The 22,940-nt window shown below is 32.5% G+C and overlaps 4 protein-coding genes across 9 annotated transcripts; 3 read left to right on the top strand and 1 right to left on the bottom strand.

Annotated features, from left to right (window-relative positions):
• Window positions 1-54: 54 nt before the first annotated feature.
• LOC116337507 (adenine phosphoribosyltransferase) lies at window positions 55-1,360 on the top strand. 4 transcript variants are annotated; one of them, XM_031762120.1, is made up of 4 exons: window positions 55-178; window positions 255-285; window positions 360-452; window positions 547-1,360. In XM_031762120.1, exons 3-4 carry the CDS (start codon window positions 364-366, stop codon window positions 1,004-1,006), a joined length of 549 nt encoding a protein of 182 aa, XP_031617980.1. In that variant the 5' UTR covers window positions 55-178; window positions 255-285; window positions 360-363; the 3' UTR covers window positions 1,007-1,360. The 4 variants fall into 4 exon arrangements, with proteins under 4 accessions (XP_031617980.1, XP_031617978.1, XP_031617979.1 ...); XM_031762118.1 differs by having other exon boundaries at window positions 56-178; window positions 255-299; XM_031762119.1 differs by having other exon boundaries at window positions 68-285.
• Window positions 1,361-2,271: 911 nt separating this feature from the next.
• Window positions 2,272-3,805, top strand: LOC116337506. The gene is made up of 2 exons (XM_031762116.1): window positions 2,272-2,530; window positions 2,707-3,805. Exons 1-2 carry the CDS (start codon window positions 2,449-2,451, stop codon window positions 3,570-3,572), a joined length of 948 nt encoding a protein of 315 aa, XP_031617976.1. The 5' UTR covers window positions 2,272-2,448; the 3' UTR covers window positions 3,573-3,805.
• A 4,334-nt stretch (window positions 3,806-8,139) lies between these two features.
• On the bottom strand, window positions 8,140-19,113 carry LOC116337438. Of its 2 annotated transcripts, none has more exons than XM_031762007.1 (9): window positions 18,828-19,113; window positions 18,598-18,752; window positions 18,193-18,498; window positions 18,014-18,114; window positions 9,445-9,670; window positions 9,135-9,360; window positions 8,904-9,055; window positions 8,619-8,812; window positions 8,140-8,552 (listed from the first exon to the last, which is right to left on the bottom strand). In XM_031762007.1, exons 1-9 carry the CDS (start codon window positions 19,039-19,041, stop codon window positions 8,288-8,290), a joined length of 1,839 nt encoding a protein of 612 aa, XP_031617867.1. In that variant the 5' UTR covers window positions 19,042-19,113; the 3' UTR covers window positions 8,140-8,287. The 2 variants fall into 2 exon arrangements, with proteins under 2 accessions (XP_031617867.1, XP_031617868.1); XM_031762008.1 differs by having other exon boundaries at window positions 9,135-9,357.
• Window positions 10,247-17,984, top strand: LOC116337439 (carbohydrate sulfotransferase 11). 2 transcript variants are annotated; one of them, XM_031762010.1, is made up of 8 exons: window positions 10,247-11,459; window positions 11,708-11,791; window positions 11,856-12,397; window positions 15,645-16,001; window positions 16,091-16,246; window positions 16,320-16,612; window positions 16,698-16,733; window positions 16,815-17,984. In XM_031762010.1, the coding sequence occupies exons 3-8, from the start codon at window positions 12,263-12,265 to the stop codon at window positions 16,891-16,893; spliced, it is 1,056 nt and encodes a 351-aa protein (XP_031617870.1). In that variant the 5' UTR covers window positions 10,247-11,459; window positions 11,708-11,791; window positions 11,856-12,262; the 3' UTR covers window positions 16,894-17,984. The 2 variants fall into 2 exon arrangements, with proteins under 2 accessions (XP_031617870.1, XP_031617869.1); XM_031762009.1 differs by having other exon boundaries at window positions 11,708-12,397.
• Window positions 19,114-22,940: the final 3,827 nt, after the last annotated feature.

The following is a 22,940-nucleotide window of genomic DNA, read 5'->3' as shown; positions in this document are numbered from 1 at the left end:
AAGTACATTTTGACACATGCCGATGCCATGTTAAGTACAAATCATATATAATTGTATTATATTTATAATTACAATTAATATACAATGATATTTTGATTAAATTTGAAATTGTTTATAGCAGATGATATGAAGAGATGATTGAATGGTGTGACATTTGTGAATGAGAACAACAAAAAAGGTAGCTGCTTTGACGTTATCAATAATCAAATTTACTCAATCTATAACTATCAAGTCATTTCTTTATCAATCAAAAGCTTGAGATAGCTGAACGGGCAGAATCACGAGGTGCATTTTCATAGGTAAAAACCAAAAAAAAAAAAAATTCTAACGACCAATCTAATGTTTTTTTTTCTTCATAGAACAATGGCAATGGATGAACAATCAAAACTGCAATTAATTAAAGAGCACATCGGTGAATTTGTTGACTTTCCGAAAGAAGGCATCGTATTCAGGTATATCTGCTTTTTCACTTTTATCCGTTTTTATATGAAGTAAATAAAATTTGATAATTTGTAATGAAATGAATTTTTCCATATTCATATAAAGGGATATATTTACATCACTTTTGGATGGACGTGTGTGTACGGCAATACGAGACCTCTTGATTGAACGTGTTAAAAAGGCGAATGCAAAAATCGATGCAATTGTGGGTTTAGATGCTCGCGGTTTTCTTTTTGGTTTTACCATATCGGCTGAATTGGGCATTCCATTTGTGCCAATACGAAAGAAAGGAAAATTGCCGGGCAAGTGCCGTTCATATGAATATACATTAGAATATGGTTCGGGTACGTTGGAAATTCAAGAAAATAGCGTTCAACCGGGCCAAAATGTAATTATTATTGACGATCTACTGGCTACTGGTGGAACATTGAATGCTGCCAATCAACTTGTTACCAATTTGGGTGCAAATGTCATTGAAATTATTGTAATTATGGAATTGAAATCATTGAACGGACGAGCTAACATTCCATCGAAAAATATTCACGCTTTAATCGAATACGATTAATCGTTGCAGGGAAAAAAACAACAAAAACCAACAAAACCGCACATACACACACAAAATAAACCAATTTAAACAATTAATAATTAACAAATGTAAAAAATAGCAAATATCTAACGAATGGAAATTTGTTATTTGGTACCTGATCTTTACACAAAATAATTGTTATAGATTTTTGTTTTTTTGAAAACATTTATTCCGTAGTTTACAATTTAAACAAATTTTTTATACAGAAAAGCAAAAATAATAGCCAATTTCAATAAGAACATATGTATATCTTGTCATCTTTGTTGTTTTCTTTTTATGTTATGAATAAATAAAAGAAGAATGGATAAAAATGAAAGTCGATTGATTAAAGAGTTTGAACTTGTTTGCTACTTATTATTATTTTTATAAATTAAATTATACAAAAGTAAATCAACCCGAACAAAAATTCCCAGATTAAAAGTGCAACGAAATGGACCTATACACTGACAAAAAATCCATCAAACAAACAACACACACACAAAAAAAAATTCTGGGTACATTTCAAAGATGAAAATGGATGCAAATAGAGAAAGAATATAGTAGTTCGGACCGAATAAAAAATGCAAATTGAATAAGCGATATCGTTTTTCTGATGAACTTTAAATTTGAATATTAAAATATTAGCGATCATAAAATGCTGCAGTTTTGATGGACAATGAAAAGAAAAAGAAAAAAACAAACACATACACACACACCGAGATAAAAAAAAGACCATTGCATAGGTCATAGAAACAACCCCAAAGATTTTACCTAGTAGCAACCGTTTCTTTTGTTCTTCGGTAGAGAAGGTCAGAGATGCCAAGAATTGTTTTACCTGTATGCTCACTATGGTAAAGAAATCACTGATGCCGATGGCATTCACCACATTTGCATGTGTTCACATGTTCGCTTCACACACATATTACTTCTTGTACAAGGACCGACAAAAGAAATGACACAAGCATATGGGCACGGGAATTCCCCCGCATGTAATAGGTCTTAGCGATCATATGGTGCCGGAGAGGCTAACAAACAAGAAGAAAAACAATATCATCAAGAAAACCGATACACAGTACTAATATGCGTGGGAATTTTTCATCAAATTATATTTTCTATTCGCAAAATAAGATTTTCAAATCGCTTCTGCTGATTTTTGTTTTGCAAAACGTAGTGGGGGTGATGACCAAAACATCGTCTTGTCTCTCTGTTTATATTTGGAAGATGATCGGCTCGGATACATCATTCAACACTGAGATTTCACAGAGTAAACATCTCTCAAGATTTCAACAACAAATCAGTTAACTTTAAAGTTTGTGATACATCAAGATTTATTGTGATTTACGTGCCAATAGTTATAAAAAAAAATTGTGGTGACGAAATAAAAAACAAACGAAAATATTTTCGATTTTCATTATAAATCTGTGAGAAACAAATAAATAAAAATGTTCATCAAAACGACGATTTTTCTGTGCCTCGTTGCATTATTCATTGGATTTGAAGCGAGACCAATCAAATCTCCAAATGGTAATTATTTTTAATTTATTTTTTTAACTAAATTCAAATTATTGTGGACCAATTAAAATCGAACACATTTGCAATCATCAGAAGATTTTGCTGTGATTTATTTCCAATGATTTTAGTTGACAAAAGTTTATTTTTCAATATCCATCTAAAAAAAAATTATTTGTTTTAATTTACAGTTTTCAAATTGGAGGTTTCACATAGTGATATCGATGAAGGTGTTGCCATTGAATTGACTAGCAAACATAACAACCGAAAAACTATGGAATTTGTAAATCATCGTCCAGAATTGATGAATCAGCTAAATCGAAAGCCAACTCGATTCAATAAAAAACAACAACGTAACAAACGTCGCATTCAACGAAAAAAATTAGCACAAACTCAAGCAAAAATGTTGAGAGCATTGACATCACAAAAGGACGAAACAAATAATGATTTGGATATGACAATTCAAAACAGCAACGAAAAAATTGTAATGCGAAACAAGAGAAGTGTGCCATTGAAGGATGTAGCTGGAAGAAAGGAATTACAAATTGAAGATTTGAGACGATTCAGCGAAGACACCGAAGCCATTGATGAAGGTGATGAGTACAGCGATGATGATGAAGAAGAAAAAGGAGATAATGTTAAAGTAACAGAGAAAAAAGATGAAAAAGTAAAATCAACAAAAAAGGACACCAAAGTCGACAGCAAAACTACACAAAAAGCAAACTCACGCCGCGCAACACAAAATAAGAAACCCGACGGTTATCGTAATTATGCATTCGACACAGCTGATTTGGATCAATTAAGTGAAGATGATGACTTACTCCAAAGATACTACGGCCGTCATCCAGCCGTTCGACGTGCTGCCTACGATAACTATGGATCGTTTACAGATATTATGCAAATGTCACAATCCGAAACTGAACACGACAATCGATTCACGAAACGATTGCACTATGGCACCAACGACAACTTTTTAAACGATGAAGCCAAAAACGAATCCAATGAAGACACCAACGATATATACGATGAATATGATAGTTATGATGACGATTATTGATTTTAGGAATAAAAAACCGAAATGATTAACTATTTGTTTGTCGGACCGCTCAAAACAATGAGCATATCTGGTAGCTACAAGCCAACATTCAGTTTTCAACGTGGAAAGTAAAATATTAGAAAAGTGCAACAAATATCTCCAAATTGCGATAGACAGCAGTTACGATATGTGTAAATAGGTTTGTGTTCGTTTTGATATAGAGAACGCATTTTAGTTTTTTAAGTTAATCTAAAAGCATTTACCAAAATAAATTAAGGTTCTCATTTGATTTACTCCATTCTGCATGCATTATTTATATCAATTTCAATTGAAAACTATTGATTTTTTATGATTAAATAAAAAAGAAACTTTTTAAAAATCAAACACATCAAAAATGTATCAATTAATTATTAAAATAATTCTGAGACACATCTGTTTTACACTAAAAATGTAAAAAAAATCTTCAATTTATTTAAATAAATTAAATGCTTAAGAAATACTCTCACACTTTTTCTTCGAACATTTTCCAAATTCTCAATAGATGACAAATAATAGCCTCTCTGACTGTTTAATATACTTGTTTTGTGCCAGCAACGGGAACAAAATTGTTTGAATTCATCCCAATCGTGTCGATCGTTGATTGTATTTGGGCGTTCCGTTGATGGTGTAGGTTCCTGAATGGGTTCGGCCGTTGTAATATAAATATAATTGGCATTTTGTTTTGGCGTAACACCATAGTAGAAATTTAAAATTGGCTGGAATCCAGTATCAACAATGGATACGGTTAGATTTTCGCTTGTCAACGATGATGGTATCGATGATGTTGTCGATTCGATTGTTTCAGTTGTTGTATCAATATCAGGCTCACTTGTTGCTACCGACGTGGCTATTGTCGTTTTGTAATGTCGGTGATTTCCACAACTGTAGCAACAACCTCACTGTCAGTTTTCGTTTTGTGCACAATATCGCGAATTGCGGTTTGTTTTACAATCAGAAATTTTTTTTTTAACCTAAAACGTAGTACGCCGATTTCGTAAGTTTTCGTTTTTTTAAAGTAATTTTTCATTTGCTTCTATTAGTTGAAAAAAAAAAGACACAAAATTGACGCTGTATAATATGTTAAAACATAATTTAATTCATTTCAAACGGAAAATAACATGAAAAATGGGCCTCCGTGAAAATTCAAAAAATATTCAACATTTCCGCTAATCAAATTACATTTTCGGCCTGTATTTTGACCGACCCAAGTTTTTAAATGTGAATTTTTGAAAACAAAACCAAATATCATTATCAATTCTTATTACAATTGTATGATAATGTTCTAATTTCAGCATCTATAGCACTGTGCTTTACATACATATTTTGGGTTCTTTTCTTTGTGTTTCCTTTTTACTGTTGGTTCAGGTAGAAAAAACCAGGCTGTGTATTCGAACTGATTTCAGTAGGCACCGATATTTCTAGCGTGATAGCTATGCTGTGTCTATATCCAAGATATGAAAGCAATGCAAACACAATACATCAGTGCCTGCTGAAATCAGTTTGAACACTCAGCCTGAAAAAACGACTGTTATCCATAATAATGGTATTTTATAAGAAAATATATGTATTTTGCTGAAATTGGGACGATGCAGTATGACAAAGTGCAACAAAGCATTTGATCTCGATATAGCTCTCGATATGCGTGTCCCGAATAATGTATATATGATGGGAATTTCCCCTGTTTTTTCGAAATTGAGATTATTTTGCATACCAATTTAATAGATGCTCGCATTTTGACTTTCTTTTAGAACAAACGAACGATGCTGATCTTTTTGTAACAAAAGTCATCTTATCGCAATGAATAGTTTGATTTTTGGTCCATAATTAAAACAAAGCACTTTGACTTTGTGTTTTTTTTTTTTTTCGAGGTACAAAAATATGCAAATGCGTCGTTTCATCTGATTTTTGTGAGAGAGTTTAGAATATTTGTCATGCGTTCAAAACAGGTAAGGAATGGAAATGCTAATTGTACACACGATAGAACGACTAAGAAAAAGATCCTGAAAGGCGAGCCGATATACAAAACCTGAAACGAAGTTGAGAGCAAAAGGGACCAATAAAGTTTGTTGATACAGACGAAATGTGATCAAAGTAGCCTACAGACACTATATAGTATATACAATATGCGCAAAAGGAAAATATGCCTGCGCCTATCTATATTCTTCCCAGTTTATGCTAAATGATCCCATGTAAATATTTGCAAAACTTAAATATGAAATAGCTTAATAAGGAAGTGTCGGTCATAATGTCGGAAGTTGATATGACTGATCTATTTAAAAACCAATGTTCTTTTCGACATGTGCCAGTTTCAAAATACACCTGAACTCGAACAGAAGTGATCGATTCGATGCTCCTGAAAAAAAAAATCCAAAATGTCAAATCATACCAAGTACTTTTCGACCACCGTTCGATATTCATTATTTTTGTTTATATTAAGTTCAGTGATTTGTGTTTTTGGTAAGATTGTCCACATAATTTGTGTAAAAATAAAATAGAAAGAAAAGAGTTCTATTCATTCTAATAATAATTTTTCGCGTTATTTAATTTCATAAATTAGCTCGAAACACTCAGGGCACCGAAACGAACGAAAAATATCAGAAAAAAGAATTGGATTTGTGGGATTTGGCTGTGCAACGACGAAAATTACAACTTCAAGGTGTAGCTCCAATAGTCGTGCTTGAAAATGGAAAACTCGTTCGAAAGTATGTTAATCGAAATTCTCCGAAATATGAACCGATTAATACAACTTCACATTTAGGAGATCGTACAGTGAAACCCATAGTGAGGCACGAAAATATATCAAGAAAAAAAGAAATATCAAACCGACGCCGTGGAAAAAGCATGCGATTCAATGAGTCAGATGATGAGAAACAGTTCCCAATGATCGACAATAGAATGCTAAATGATAATATTGATACTGCGCAAAGACCAAACCGAAAATCTCTCATTTCAGTTGAGAATTTGACGCATAAAATCGATAGAGTAATGGTTGACACCTCAACAGCGATGAAACCATTGACATATTTTGGTATAACGACGTTGCGTAGTACAACTGAACATTTGGAAAGCATTCAAACCGTCTCAGAAGTATTGAAATCAAGTCAAGAAACAACAGCCCAAACCATCAAATTTACCACTACAACCCCACAAACAACTACATCACCTTTAGAGGAAATAAACAACATCGACCAATTACCAAAGATCGACACTGAGTCTACGACTGAAAGTGTTGACAAATTGAATTATACAAACATGGCGTTTGAGTATGAAATGACAGAAAAACTTCCAATTGCAACGACTGAATGTGAAACAATAAACATACCACCAACGTCAATGCCAGACATAGAGACGACTGAAGTAGACAAAATGTCGTCAGTCACTATGAAAAATATTGAGCAAGACTTTACAGGTACGCTAAGAACGGAACCAACCACTGAAAACTTAATCAATATACCTAAAGATCTCGAGAACCTATTTCGGTCTGAGATTATATCAACAGTTATTCCAATTGAACCAATTACAACCGAATTACCAGCAATAGATGAGATAATTGAGTCAATGACAGCTCAAATTGGTTTATCGGAAGAGAAAAACGACATCAATCCAATGGACTATCTTACTGATGCTACTGTCGTATTGATTCCTTTCACAAATGTGCCAACCACGGCGGCACCATCAAGCACAATAGGTGAAATGATCGAGCCATTGAGAGAAACAACTGTTCCAATTACACCGGTGAAACCGAGTAACGATATCAATTCAATGGATTATATAACTGCTTCGGTTCCTTTTACAAATGTCCCAACCGCGACCGCATCATATAGTACAATAGAGGAAATTATCTCTACAATGCACGATATCGATTCAATAGATTTTGTTGATGCTGCTGCGGTTTCGGCTTCTGTTAGAAATGTAGTGCCATCCACATTTTTGACCATATTCATTGAAATATTATATTTTTTGCCGATGCAAATATTGTTGAGCATGAAGATAAGTATAAAATGGATAAATTGGCATTAGTTCGCCGTTAAACATTGAGTAGTTGTCATGTGCGATGGGAAAAAAGCAATTTTTCACAATCGTAAATGAAACACAATACTAGAAGAGGCAATGTGCATTGAACCAATCTGAATGGAATTTCCATGCTAATGACATGTATGAGTCATACTTCATAGTTCACAAAGTCATACCCTATGGACACACATACATGCACGCAGCAGCATCTGTGCGCATGCTAATCTGGGATTTTTTTTATTTTACTGCATCGTTTTCGAAGAAAGCATAAAACCGAAAAAATGCAAATTCCATTTCAAACAATGCCAAAATAGTTGCATTCCAGTGTGCAAATCTTTTATTGCATGCTGAAAAAAAATTTGTAAAATTAAACTCGGTAAAAGTTTGTTGTTAAGTGAAGGAAAAAAAAGTAAATATCATAAGACAATGATTAGTCAATTGATGAGTTTCAATGCTCAATAATTTGTACAGTTGCAATAAAATGTTTTATGTTAACCAAAAGACTGAACAAAGACGAAGAGAAAAATAGAATGGGTTTAACGTTGATCGTTTTGGGGCTTTAAAACTTTTATTGCTGCAAACAATCAAAAGGGAAAAAATGAATGAAAACAAACAAAAAAGAAGTAATAACAATAATAAAATAAAAGAAATTTGAAGTACGAAAATCATTGAATGATTTAGTTTCATTTATGAATTAAATCGGTCCAAATGGCATCGGTACGATATTGAGACGTGATGAATTTGTTATAGAGTTTGTTCACTTTGTTCGTTTTGAATTTTATGTGACGCGATAATTCATCCAGTGCATTGTATTCATCACGCAATTGATGCCGAAGTTCGAGCTCCAGTGAAGATTGACGATTTGGGCAATGTAATGGTTCGATTACGATTTTTCGACCAAATTCATTGTGAAATGTTGCAATTAAGTTTTGTATCTTAGTCAAATCCCTAGAAAATAATAAGCAATCACTTTTGAATAAACATTTTTGGAAAACAGAAATTAAATGGATTTACCTATTGTATAATTTAATTTCATAGGTATTGCTTGAATCGACACTTTTTACTGCATTTGTAAAGTTCCGAATGCGAATTAGCATACCATACCAATATCCATCTTGTGGACAATAAAGTATTTGATGGTCTTCTTCAAAATGGCCGGATGACAATGCTGATGACAAATTTTGTGATAACGTAAATTGATGATAATTCTATAAGTGGGATTTTTTTAAAATTGTTTTTTAAATAAATCAAATCGAAAAATTAAGGACGGCAACGATATGAATAGATAAGTATACTAACATCATCAATGCTGACAGCGGTTGAAATATTATCGAACGAAAGGCGTCTCAATAGGAATTCAGTTAATTGCATCATCAGTGTGTCATCATTAAAATTAATGCGAAACATCTGTCGTTCGCTTGTCGCAATCACAGCCAACAGATCTCGAAACACTGTAAAAACAGATAGAAAAATTAGTTGATTAAATCTATTTCCATAGACGAATTTATTTGGCAAAGCATTCTCACTTACAATTTGTCGTATCAAAATTGACAAAATATCGTTTATCATGAAAAATATCTGCATCGATGTTAACAGTGGTAATGTGTGTTTGAAACTCCTTCCATAAGCCACTTTCCAAAAATACGTTATATATCAAAAATATGTCATAGTCATAGCCTTTTGAAGCTATCGTAAATTCATTCAAGTCCATTGTGATAATAATGACGGCTGCCTTGTCCGGATAAAGTACATGCTGCTGTAAATAATAACAAAATACTCTGTTCAATATACTGATTATTATTTTATTACAACGAAATAGAATACAACGTTTGTGGTTTACCTTTTGATGAATCCATTCATGGTTGAAAATCAAATCTGTCGGTTTGTCATCGGATGGTTCAGAATCATAATCATTTGGTTCGTTGAATTGTTCGCAAATCTCTTGCAATTTTAACGGTTCAATGGACGCATTCTCTGTTTGAAATGTATACAGTTTGTGTGTGTAGACGAATTGCGGCTGATTTGATACAAACACCGACCCTCGAATTCGTTCAACCAGATTTTTACTATGCCATACGAATGAAAATCGATAAACAAAAATGACATACAATTAATTTAATGTTCAAACAAAATAAAAGAAAAAAATTGAACGAAATAAATAATTTGAGACAAATGTAAATAGTTGCCTGTTTCAGAGTATATCCAAATTAAATTTCTGTGTGATTGGCAACAATTCAATGCGATAAAATGAGACAGACACAGTGCACTCTATGAAGTAAACATCGTGTTGACAACACGAGTTTGCGCAATAAATACGCGAGCAACATGAAAAACGCATCAAAAGCATTACATACGCCATCCGCACTTTTCATTGCAGTTGCCACAGAATCAGTCACTTGTGATAGAATATTTGGAACGGTCTGATTAAGATATTTTGATTTTAATTTTATTTTACCATATTTCTGTCGTTCGTTTTCTATTACATGATGTAATTGTTTCGACACAGGCTTTAAGAAATTAAATTTTCATTCTGTTTTTCTTTTCATCGATACCAATTCCATACACATTTTGAAATGTAAAAACCGACTTTTCGATGCAACCATAGCGCTTTCAGTATGTTATTGTTGTTTGTTCGATTCTGTGTGCTAGTTTCAACGTGCTAGTCTTTTCATTGAATATTTTTCGAAAAAAATAATAATAATCAAGTTTCAGTTTTTCATCTCCTGTAGTTGATATTAAAGCGATAATTTTGATTGAATATGTGTGGTGTTTGCAATTTTGATTGAACTCTCAATTGGAAGAAAAAAATATCGGCACGTGCAATATGCATATATATCTGTAGTGCTTCCAGTGGCTTCCACCTTTTTTTTCCATTTGAATCGCTCGTATATGGTTCTTAATTGAATTTTCCGCATTGCATTAATAAACATAACTATAACTGTGAACGAGGAAGGAACACGGGAAAGTATCGTTTTAGTGTGAGCACATGCAATAGTGATTGAATGGAAATGAGTACATTGGTCTGCCGCTACCAGATCGTTGCAATTTGTGGAAAATCATCCGCATCACTTTGATGTGTATACATCTGCTGGAATTACAGTGCAACATTAACTGCTGACGCAAATAATTTAAACGTACAAGAGAATCAATAGTAATATTTTTGGATTCATTAGTCGCATGCTATTAAAAAGAGCATGACACTTGATTAGGCACGCCGGACAGAAATAGATAAAACATACGGAGACAGCATTATACAACGACCAAAGCAAAGTAAATCCGTGCAGCTTGTGAATAAGAGGGAAAAAATAAACAGAGCTGTTTTACAAACAACAAATAGACTAGATAAAGTGTGTTCCACCAAATAGAAAGTATCAACGAAAGGAAGAAAAGAAAAGAGAAGAAGTAACATACAAAAATAGAATTGCAGGCAACTTTGGATGATTGATGTGGTGTATCTAAAAATATGCACAATTGTTATCAGAACATTGAATCACATGCACATTGCTTGTTAAAATGCATAATCATTTTGCAAAAGTGGATCCTGTTCTCGGTGCGATACCATTAATTACGAGCCGGAAGAAGTCTTCCTGTGCCCCCATAGAATAAGTGCTGATGCCGATGCCGATGCGCGGCGACTGCCAACTTTGAACACACACACACACTTTCTATACAAAACGAACCGAAGGAATTGTGTTGAACGAATGAACAAACGAGCCGAATTGGCAAGCGAACGAGAAAGTCCCATTATCACAAGATATGTGTGTGCAAACAATATACAGAATGTGTACGCTCATCAATTTTTTTCGCTCTAGTATTTACATTGCCGCTTCAAATACAACACACAACTTGAACTCGGTACTCATGCACTCTTGTGTGCGATTTCGTTCTTGATTTCTTTTCTGAATAAATTTGCATAATTTATTTCAACTACTCGGTTTTTTTTTCTCTTTCTCTCTCTCTCTCTTTCTATATTTCTCACCATATATCGTGTATTGTTCCTTTATCGTTGTGCTCCTTTAATTTGCTGCCGCTGTTGATGTTCGTTCTGTTGGCGCATTGTGTGTCTGTGTTTGTGCCCGTGTTCTCCGCTCGTAATGTACAAGTGAAAATGTTCAACGGTTTTTCATCGGCAGCGACAGAGAGCAGAAAATTAACAACGTTACAACAAGAACATGTACAATATAAATGTACGATTTTTCCTACAAAGCGCGAAAACTTTGAAAATATTTGACAATCATTCACTATTTTTAGAGTGCAATAAAACATTTGAACGGTGAATACGAAAAATATTGGATACTGTTGCTGCTACACAAACAACCATTCAACAAACGGTTTAAATTGAAACCGTCACTTTGCTATCTTGATTTAAGCGATATGGTGGAAAAAATTACCCTCCAAAAGAGAAAAGTAAAACAATTAACATGAACAAAAAAATCGGTATTGTGCAACGAAAACAACAAAAAGTGACATTCATTTTTTGAGCTTATACAAAAGATAAAAAATATATATTATAATAACTGAATCGCATGTACATTACAACAATTACATTGAAAATCGAATTGAGGAACGAGCATTATTGTCGCTGCATTGTGTGTTGTTTTTATCTCTCACGTGAGAACATATAAGTGGTGGAATTGAAATTTCTTTTTTTTTTGTTCATGAGAGCTCATCGTACACAGTGTCGCTGTTTAAAGCGATTCAGTTTGTGTATAATTGCAATTGGGCTTTTACCCATTTTAATCGTTTATTTTTTGGTTAGCGATCAACTTTATTACCGAATCAAACGGACCGACGTAAGTATCTTTTGTGTTTTGGCTCCCTGAAATCAATATATATAGCTTTAATTTTAGCTCAATTTAATTTGATTTTTTTGTGTGTTGAAAATCAATGGCAAAACCATATGCAAACCATATTAAGCTCAAGCTTGCATTCGTTGCTTTCATTTAAATTCCATAAAATGTGGAAAAAGTGCATACGATGCATTTGTCCTTTTGATTATTGTTGAACACATATGCAGGCACACACGCATACATAGAGACACGTCAGTTCTTAACAACTGTTATGCAATTGTTACTGCATTATAATTCGCACTCTGGATTATAATCCGCATAAGCCGATGAGAATGGCAGGTGCAAATGGAGTATTCACTGAATTTTCTCCACTTGAAAAGTTTTGTGTTTCCTTGGCATTTTCTGCCATATATCGTTGGTCGTAAATTAATCAATATTACTTCTGCTTCACAATCGTCAATTTATCGTTTTTATATTTGCCATTTGCGTCTGAAGCGTCAAATCCACTACACTATTAGCAAGGTGTGTTGTTAAATACAGGCGGATAAAATTACTATACACACAAATCATAAACCTCATTTGGTGGAAGCGATAATTTGCCTTTGAATGCCATTTCTACAAGCGCTGTATACTATACACAATGTTAATGGCATTCGATGGCAATAAATTCTATTTTTATCAATCCGTTTTGATAATTATTATGGGTAAAACATAAGCGAGTTGACAAAAAAACAAATCAGCACATGGGTGCTAAAATGAATGTGCCGCTTAGACTATATCGAATGTTAAATAATAAAATGAAACACGTGGAATGCTTAAACAAAGTACCTGCACACACACACCACACAGACAATTAAAAAGTGGAACAAAAACTGTGTAATCCATATTCTATGGTTTTGTGTGAGACCCGCACAAGCCAAATAACAATTATAAAGTTGTAGTCCATGATAAAACCCGCTATGTAAAATGCATAAATTTTAATGTATAAATCGCATTCAAAGTGGATTCATTTCCAGCAGAAATGTTCAGGCTTCAATATATGTTGTGTGTTGAATTGTTTTTTTTTTTTAATTATTTTAAATAGAACAAAACGAAGTAAATTATCATTTTACCACTTTCAAGTCCAGATCCGTTGATATGTTAATATCATTGCAATCAATTGATTGAGGTGGTCATTTATCAGTTGCACGACAAAGAAGACACATCACAAAAACGAATAACTTAACCGTTTGTTATAAGTGAAATCAAATTAAATGGACATTGCTGTACACGTCGTAAAATGTTTTATTGCCACGCAAATGCTCTATCAGGTGTCAGGCAAATGCTCCTAGTTTTGCTCATGTGATATTTATCAATACTAATTGAATTGGGTTAGGATGTAATTGGTTTGCTGGCACGAAATACTATCTTCGAAGTAAAACTGAAAAGGTGTTTCACATTCATTCGATTAAATGCAAAAAGATAAAATGTTCGATAGCGCCATTATGTTCAGGGATGTGTTCCTCTATGGAGGAGAAACGGTGAGGAGGAAAATGAAGTGGAGGAAAGTGCCGAGGAGGATCCATCTTCAATGGTTGAGGAGTAAATTTTTTAAAACTATTTATATCACAAAAATATCTTTATTGGTTAAAAACATGTTCCTCCTCACTTTTGGATGATCCTCCTCATCGTTTCTCCCCTCAAAGGAACAATCCCTGATTCTATTGCATAGCATTTTCGAAACACAGAAATGCTTTCAAATGATCATCAATCGAAATGTGTCACACAAGCCTAATTATTTTCGTGTTGGAAAAACACTTTGAATTATTTATTCGGCCACTTTCGCCATTGTTATGTTATAGACCACGTAAATGCCATTAAATTGATTCAAAATTATAAATCACTAAATTTCAAAATGGGCTAAACTACACTTTACGACATCCTCTTTAAATCGATTTTTTTTATAAATGGTATTTTGTCAAATTATGAAAATGATGGGGAACGATATATTGGGAGTGGGGAAATAATTTAGTGAAAAGGGGGGTTGCCCCCCTTGGGTATTAGTGGGGGGGAGTACCCAACTTGTCCAAAACCTCATTGGATCAAAAAGTGATGTATGGCAAAGTTGTTCAGAATGACAAGAGAAATTTTTTAGGGTAGCTGCCCTCCCCTTCCCCCCATCCCCTAGGGGGCCTAGGGGGTCCGATACTGTAAAGTCGATTTTCTTTCTTTTTGAGTCGGAATTTGAGTGGGTGGCGCGTTATGCATTTATTGATGAAAATGTGTGTATTGAATACATTCGTCAGCGCGCGCGAATGGGCTAAACTATAAATATGGCAAAGTTGTTCAGAATGACAAGAGAAATTTTTTAGGGTAGCTGCCCTCCCCTTCCCCCCATCCCCTAGGGGGCCTAGGGGGTCCGATACTGTAAAGTCGATTTTCTTTCTTTTTGAGTCGGAATTTGAGTGGGTGGCGCGTTATGCATCTATTGATGAAAATGTGTGTATTGAATACATTCGTCAGCGCGCGCGCTGACGAATGTATTCAATACACACATTTTCATCAATAAATGCATAACGCGCCAGCGCTAACGCGCTGGCATGTTCAAAATTAACCCCCCTTTGATTTTTCAACTGTACCCATGCATGATAGCACCTAAGAGAGGTTTAATCTGAATTTTTAAGTTTCTGATCGAAAAAATTAAAAATTAAGGGGTAAAGATCCCAGACCTCGTAGGGGATGAGGGGAGGGGGAGGGCAGCTACCCTAAAAAATTTCTCTCGTCATTCTGAACAACTTTGCCATACATCACTTTTTGATCCAATGAGGTTTTGGACAAGTTGGGTACTCCCCCCACTAATACCCAAGGGGGGCAACCCCCCTTTTCACCAAATTATTTTTTCTTCATTTACTATTGATCTATATAGTTAATTTTGAAATCTGGACGTGATACCACTTGATAATATCCATTTTGTCCCCAAAAATTGACCTTTTACAGGGGCTGATTTTTTTCATATCCCGAACAGGTCCAATATTTTTGATCCTTAAATCAGCTTTCCCCAACCCCAATTCATCGTTCCCCATCATTTTCAAAACTTAAAAAAATGAAATTTCTCAAAAAAATCGATTTAAAGAGGATGTCGTAAAGTGTAGTTGTGCCTCAAAATGAATTATTACTCAACTAAAAACGTGCATTGAAGTGTTTTTTTTTAAACGAACTGATTAATCATGATTGCATACATTTTTATTTCGATTAAATTTACACTTTTCAGAATGAGAATGGCACTCAATTTGTTGGCGACGACTCAATGTCGCGGTCACTATCACAAAAGGAAATGGAAATGATTGAAGAGCGTATGCGTCAACGTACGGTTCGTCTGGCACAAAAATGCACCGAATTCGGTTTGGATATTCGAAGAAATGACTCATTACATCGACCAAATTCGTGGGAATTTTTGGTGAACAAACGCTACCATTTGGTTTGGTGCAATGTGTTTAAGGCGGCATCCACATCATGGATGTACAATTTCAATATATTAGCTGGATATTCGCCAGAATTTTTGCGAAAAAGCAATATTGTGCCATTGGAATTGGCTCGCAAACGTTATGAACGGGTTACAGTGACGCAGGTAAATACAATTCCAAATTACTTCGTCAACAAGAGAGAAGATAAGAGTCCAATTCAAATTGTACTTTTTTTCCACATCTATTTTTGCAGCTGGAGAAGGCATTAAATGTTTCGGTGTCATTTTTAATTGTGCGTCATCCATTTGAGAGGCTTTTAAGTGCCTATCGTGATAAAATCATGTTTGCCATACCACACTCGCTGCACGATAAATTGGGCAATAAAATTATTCGAAAATATCGAAAAAACGTAAGTACATCATGGGATTTCTGTTTTTAATAAAATATTCATTAATGCATTTTGATTGGAATTTTGTGAATAGCGACGACTTCGAGAGCCAAAGTGGCCATTGTTTTCCGAATTTGTGAGCTATTTGCTCGATGAAATGTCGAAGCGATCACCAAAGACCGATATGCATTGGGTACCGATCACTGAATTTTGTACACCATGCCAAATTAAATTCGATGTCATTGCAAAATTTGAAACGCTCGACGAAGATCAGCGATTTCTCATTGAACGTGCCGATCTTCGACGTCACATTTCACCACAATGGAAAAATTCAGGCAAAGGAAAAAACACACAAGAATTAACTACAAAATTTTTTTCCCAGTTGAGGTAATTTCCATTTTCGAATCAATCTCGAAAAACGAAAAAAAAAAAACAAACAAACTGTAATTAAATTTGTTATTATCTTCGACAGCATGAACCAATTGGATAGACTTTGTGATATTTACAAGTGAGTAGTTTTACAATGTGTTTCGATATCATTGCATATAAAAACAAATAAAATAAAAGTAAATTTAATTCATCGTTTCAGATACGATTTGCAATTATTTGATTATGCTCCAGAACCATTTTATAATATTGTTAGAAATGCATCGAAAAAAGTTGTGTGAGCAATAAAAACAAGCACAAACAATTTAAATTTTATTTCAAGTTAAAAAAGACAAAATATAAATGATTTAAAATAAATTAGTTTAGCTGTAATTGGATTTTCGCTCACAAAAATTTGGAGGAAAAATTCAGAGAACCATTCATTAAGCAAATAGAGCTCACACATTTATTAAGCATAAACAATGAATATGAAAAACAAATGCTATCTTAATTAAAAAAAACTAAATTTTACAAATTGGACATTTATCAGATAGTTTTTAATTTAATTTTGTAGCATTTGAACCAAATGATACGAGTCATCCAAATCACCATCAAATCAACGTTTAAAAATGACATATACACAAATAAGCAAATAGCAAAGAATTTAGAGAGTATATCAATTATTTAGAAAAGAGAGAAACAACAACTAGTAATAGCAAGTTATCAATTTTGTTCTTGTCTTACCATTTATAAACATAATCAATTAAATGTTCATGTTATCTTGAATGACATTTCAGTTTTCTTTTCTAGAAAAATAAAACGATCGAGTTTAGTGCTGTTGATACAAAGCACTATTGAAATAAATGGACAATACAAATAACGAGACAAAGAACAAAACATTTACAAATTGTGAAAACAAAAAAAAAAACACTTAAAATTGCAATTGATAATTTTAAATGGTAGATAAAGCACACAATGAGAGAAATTTTATATTTTTTAGACAAATTCCAAATAGAGATTATGTTAAATCCCATCATTATGCATTCACGCATTAAAAATACGATTTTTTTAAAAACGAAATTTTTTTTAGTGATTAAGTGTATTTTGAACAAATTGCTAATTTGCAAAGAAGAAAGAAGCAAATCGATTATATCTGTACTTTATTGGTGAACATTTCACAAAATTTTAATGTGTATTTAATTGCAAAACAAATTTCCTTCTATTGAATTGATGCTGTTTCACACATCGTTGAATAAATTTTCAATGAAAATGTACTTGTTTTAAACCAATTTTTGCAATTATTTATTGGTATGGCGTATAAATTCCATATTCCAAATATAGACTCGAGTAGAACATGCATATATTGTAAAAATAAAGTATCTCAATACACCGACTTTTGTTGCTAATCATTATTTTACTTACTTCGTCGAGGAATTGATGACTGGTATGCCAATCAGAATCTGACCATTTACATTTCGTATCCAATAGTCACCATATCTTGATAAAATTCCAAAATTCTCGGACTGCCCCAAAATCATGCAAAAGAGAGTCGAATTTAACTTCGTTTAGATTCGAATTAAAAAATTTCTAATTATAATTACATTTTGCTCAACAGTTTGCTGATATGTATGCAATGCATCTGACTCCTTTTGAATTTGTATGTTTATGTTAGCCAAATTGGAACTTTCTTTTGCAACACGGTCTTCCAACTCTTGTGTGATTTTCTCAAAATACTGTTCACCATCGATCATTAAACGAAGATCAATACCTTTGCTCGAATAGCTCAATGAAATTAATTCAAACTCTTCGGATGGCCCATTTCGATAAATAACCTCTACACTTGGTTCGCCGGTACAATTTTTGTCGTGGATTAAATAATTGCTAATATTTGAGAATTGGCGGTGAACCTAATGAAAAAAAAAATCAAATCAAATTAAATCAATCACAAGCACTTTGTTCCATAAAAACAAAATCAGCTGTAAGGAGGAAATCAAATACATATTTACTATGAGTTGTTGATTGGCTCTTCCAAGTACAATTAGACCATGATCAATGCGCAAAAATAAAAATTGTTCTTTCTCTTTTTTCTTATACGAATAGTATGCATTGAATAAAATATTCGGCGTTTGATTTGTCATCATCGATTTTGGTAGCACAATATCTGTCGAATACATCAAAAGTCAAAACATTCAAATTAAATTGTATGGAATTATTTCTTTTAAATAAATGAAAATACCTTTGAAAATTGTATCACTTAGATGAAATGAAGACAGAATATTTTTTCCATTGACTTCGTACAAAACTGCATCTTGACCGCCGGTTATGATAAAATCACTAAAATGCTGTGCATTCGTATAAATTCGACAATGGTAAATCATATACTTTCGTAGAACTGATGGTAGAAAATCAAAAACGTCCTCATCAACGTCCATTTCTTGACATTTTTCCATATTTTTTTTTCAATTTCTATTTCTTTTCAAATTTATTATTGTGCCAGACACATTTCAAATCCGATGAGTCTGTAAACAACAAACCACAAATGTCACATTCAACACATGAGTTTTAAGTACACAGGTATAAGTAAATACTTAATGATGTATGCAAATGTATTTTTTTGTGATCAATTTCCCCATTTAAAGTCTTTAAATAAAATAAAATTTGATTTTTCCAAACAGAAAGTCTTTTTGAAGCTTTTTTTATTTACATTTTTTTTTCACACCAAAAATAATTAGAAGGAAAAACCCACAAAAACAAAAGTATCTGCATGCCCATTCACCAACAGATGGTGCCAGCATATATTTGAATGCTTCAACGATATTTTTGGTATAAAAAATTATATGAAATCATACCAAATGAAAAACCGATACAGATTTTTATGTCTGAAAACAATTTAATAAAGAGAAAAATTATCATTTTCCGGGATTGAGTTCGACGGTTGAAAACTTCCTTTTGAATTTGATTTCTCTTTGTATGCGCCGTTATCCGATGAACACCTATTTACGAAAATTGCTCATTCAGCGAAGTTTTCAATGGATAATATACAACATGTATAGATTGAATTAATATTTTCCAATAATCTGAAAAATTAGATCCCACAATCTGGTAGCCAGATGGTTTGAGCGATTCATTAGAACATTGTTAACTTTTATACGTCAACACTTCAACTGATTACTATTACTAAACACCTCCGTTCAGACGATATTCCATTGCAATCGACAATTGAATTATATTTTGTAGATAATTTAGTGAGAATTATAACTTAATATGTTGGGTATGCAAAAATAAATAATAACATTTATTATATTAAATTATAGTTGCATACATAGATTCTGAGCAGGGGTCCGAAGGGTCTGATTACCCCCCTGGAAAATGGATTTGGAAATTACTCCTTTACAATTTTGAAATTACTCCTCCCCTTGGAACGCGACCGTCATAAGCTATGATGGCAAATATAGTTTTTTTTCTCGTTCATACCAACAAGTAACGCCAACATACCCCCCAAAAAAAATTTTTACGCACATCAATTACAAACGAAATGTTGGTAGCATTTCAAATTGAAGCAAATATTTGATGTATCCATTATAATTGCATCAGTTTATGTTGAAATTTGACCGAAAACCTCAATTAAATATAAGGCCATGTACAAGTAATTAAGTGCATTAATTGCATTACTACTGGAACATTATACAATGCATCTCTTCAAGTATTTACATAAGAGATATGTTCTCGATGTGCATGTGCCATAAGATGTATGCTTTTTGGATGTGTAATGTTCAATATATTTGATGAGCCTAAAATCGGCATGTGAATTTAATGCAAAGTTCGGCATGAATGCCATTTTCAAAATGTGAATCTCTCAACTTAAAATTATCGATTAGAAATCCCTCATTGCATCTTACCTTCAAAGGCTCAAGTCCAAAATGGCATTTATTCAATATAATGATAAGAAAAAAAAACTGAAAATGATTGAAATAAAATCGCTGCATTTGATTTAAACAAACTTTTTATTTTGTAGTTTTTACTTTATTTCTTAAAAAGATACCGTAGCTATACATGCGACAAATGAAAGAGAAAAAAATTTGCATAGATCGAAAAAATTGTATGTATGTGATTGTGTGATTTTTTATGTGTCAAATCAAATGGTTCGTCATGATTGATATATATATATATATATATATTTTTGATTGATGTGATTGTTGTTTCCATGCGAAACACTTGAGTTGACCGCAATTTTTAAGAGTGTATGAAAGAGAGAATAATTCTATAGATATACATAAACTTTGTCTCAATTTGTCTCTAAATATCTTTACTTCTATTTTTTTTGGATACATATTTAATTTTTCTCATAAATTTATTCATTAGTGTATTTTTTCTGATAGTTGTTTTTTTTATTTCTTTTATTTTTTTTCTTCTTGTTTTGGTAACATAATATTTTTTTTTTGTGGTATCTGTATAGAAATTGTTTGTTTTAATGCGGTGTTCCGAATGTTCATCGCATCAAAATAGAAAAGGTAAAGAGCGATTAGAACGAGAAAAAAGTGTATGCGTGTGTTTTTGTGTGAAAAAAGGTGGTTTTGAATTGCATTTTCAATGCGAGAATATGTGAATTTTTCTTTTTATTTTCATGTTTTTATCATTTCATTTTCTTCTTCGTTTTTCCTTTCAAAGAGTGTTTGTTTCAAGTTAAATTCCAATAATTCATTCAATTTACTTATAATATCTGTTGATTTTTCTCCATCAAATGTACTTTGTTTTTTTTTTTTTTTGCCTATAAATTTGTCTAAAGAGATATCACTTGTAAATGCTAAGAAAGGTAAACGAGCAACAACTCAATTTGATTCAATTTCATTTCATTATTTTCCCTTGTTTCTTTGTATTTAACTAAAGCCTATAAACGAACCTTGTAAATGCTCCATGTTAACAAGTGGGAATTTGATTGTTTGTTGTGCTTCACATCAGAATATTGATAAATAATTTCTGTGTCGGCTTCATAAAATCAAGGAAAAAAATTAATAACAGCTGATGTAAAAAATGTGGTCGACAAAAAACAAAACGATCAGTACCACCAGATTTGCGTTATGATTTTTTTGTGTTTCTCTCATATCATCTTGTTTATTTGTTTTGATTTTGATTTAGTTAATTTGTGTTGTTGGTTTGGCACCAGATTTTGCGATAATACGTTTTAACACCTTCTATTTCCATACTTTGAGATCAGAATAAACAAAACGAAAGCAATTTTCACTCTTTTCACTTTTTTTTTTTTTGAATGAAAAACTTTTCACCAATCATCTCTGTTCGCACGTTCGCCAATAAAAAAAAATTAAAACAAAACAAAAACGAGATGGAAAAACTCAACACCATATATGGATATATAACTTAACAATGCATTACATGGAGAAAAATCAAAACTGAAATAGTTAACGCAAAATACTTTTCAATGAGTTGTTAAAATCAATCGTACAATAATAATAATGATTGATTGCATTTTATCCTTATTCATTCCACTTGTTATTATTTTATATTTTCTTCTTTTTTAGACGAATTTTTTAGACGTGGTTTTCAATTTGAATGCATTCTCTTTTATCCCTTAGTTGTTTCTTTTATTTATTTTGTCTGTTATCACCTGTGTACGATAGATGGCATAAAGTTGAATGTTCATCTATTCTTTAAAAATTGTTTCCTTTTTATAGTAGTTGCACTACCTGCTGATATCTTGTTGTTGCTGATGTATGTGTGTGTGCACACATGTTTCTAACACTTTTATTTTATTTTAAATATATCCAATCAAATTGAACTTGATTCCGAATTTCCGAGTCGTTCCATCAATTTATCTATTATAATGTTTCTCTAACATGAGAATAATCATCTAATGATTAGTAATCATCATTCTAATATAATATTTTACATAATATACTTTCTGTCACTTAATTTTTTTTTTATTCATAATTTTTCTTTTGTGTGCTTCGAAAATTCGAATCGGATTTGGTTATTTTTTTATTTCTCATTTGATTTCTAATTTCTTTTTTTATTCCCATTGAGTGTCTCTCTCTCTGTGTATATATAAATTCTCACTTATAAATATAAACGCACAATATGTGCTCACTAAATGTACTCATAGTTTGTTTTTTTTTTTCTTTGTAATTTTTCTAGTACTATTTTTTCTGAATTAATTTGATGCTCATCGTTTGTCCATTCTACTGGCAAATACAAAAACTCCGTGGTGATTTTTTTGGTGAAGCAGAGATAGAGAATAGTGAATGTGAGATAGTTGAGTACATAGTGTATCGTATAATGAAGTTTGAAATGAAAATAGTTTGTGAGATATTAGAATCAGAGTGAAGTTTATAGG

This window comes from Contarinia nasturtii, unplaced genomic scaffold (genome assembly GCF_009176525.2).
Source record: "Contarinia nasturtii isolate CC-2019 unplaced genomic scaffold, AAFC_CNas_1.1 Cnas_scaffold_285, whole genome shotgun sequence".
NCBI classification, from domain to species: domain Eukaryota; kingdom Metazoa; phylum Arthropoda; class Insecta; order Diptera; family Cecidomyiidae; genus Contarinia; species Contarinia nasturtii.
This window is presented reverse-complemented; position numbering and strand designations above follow the sequence as displayed.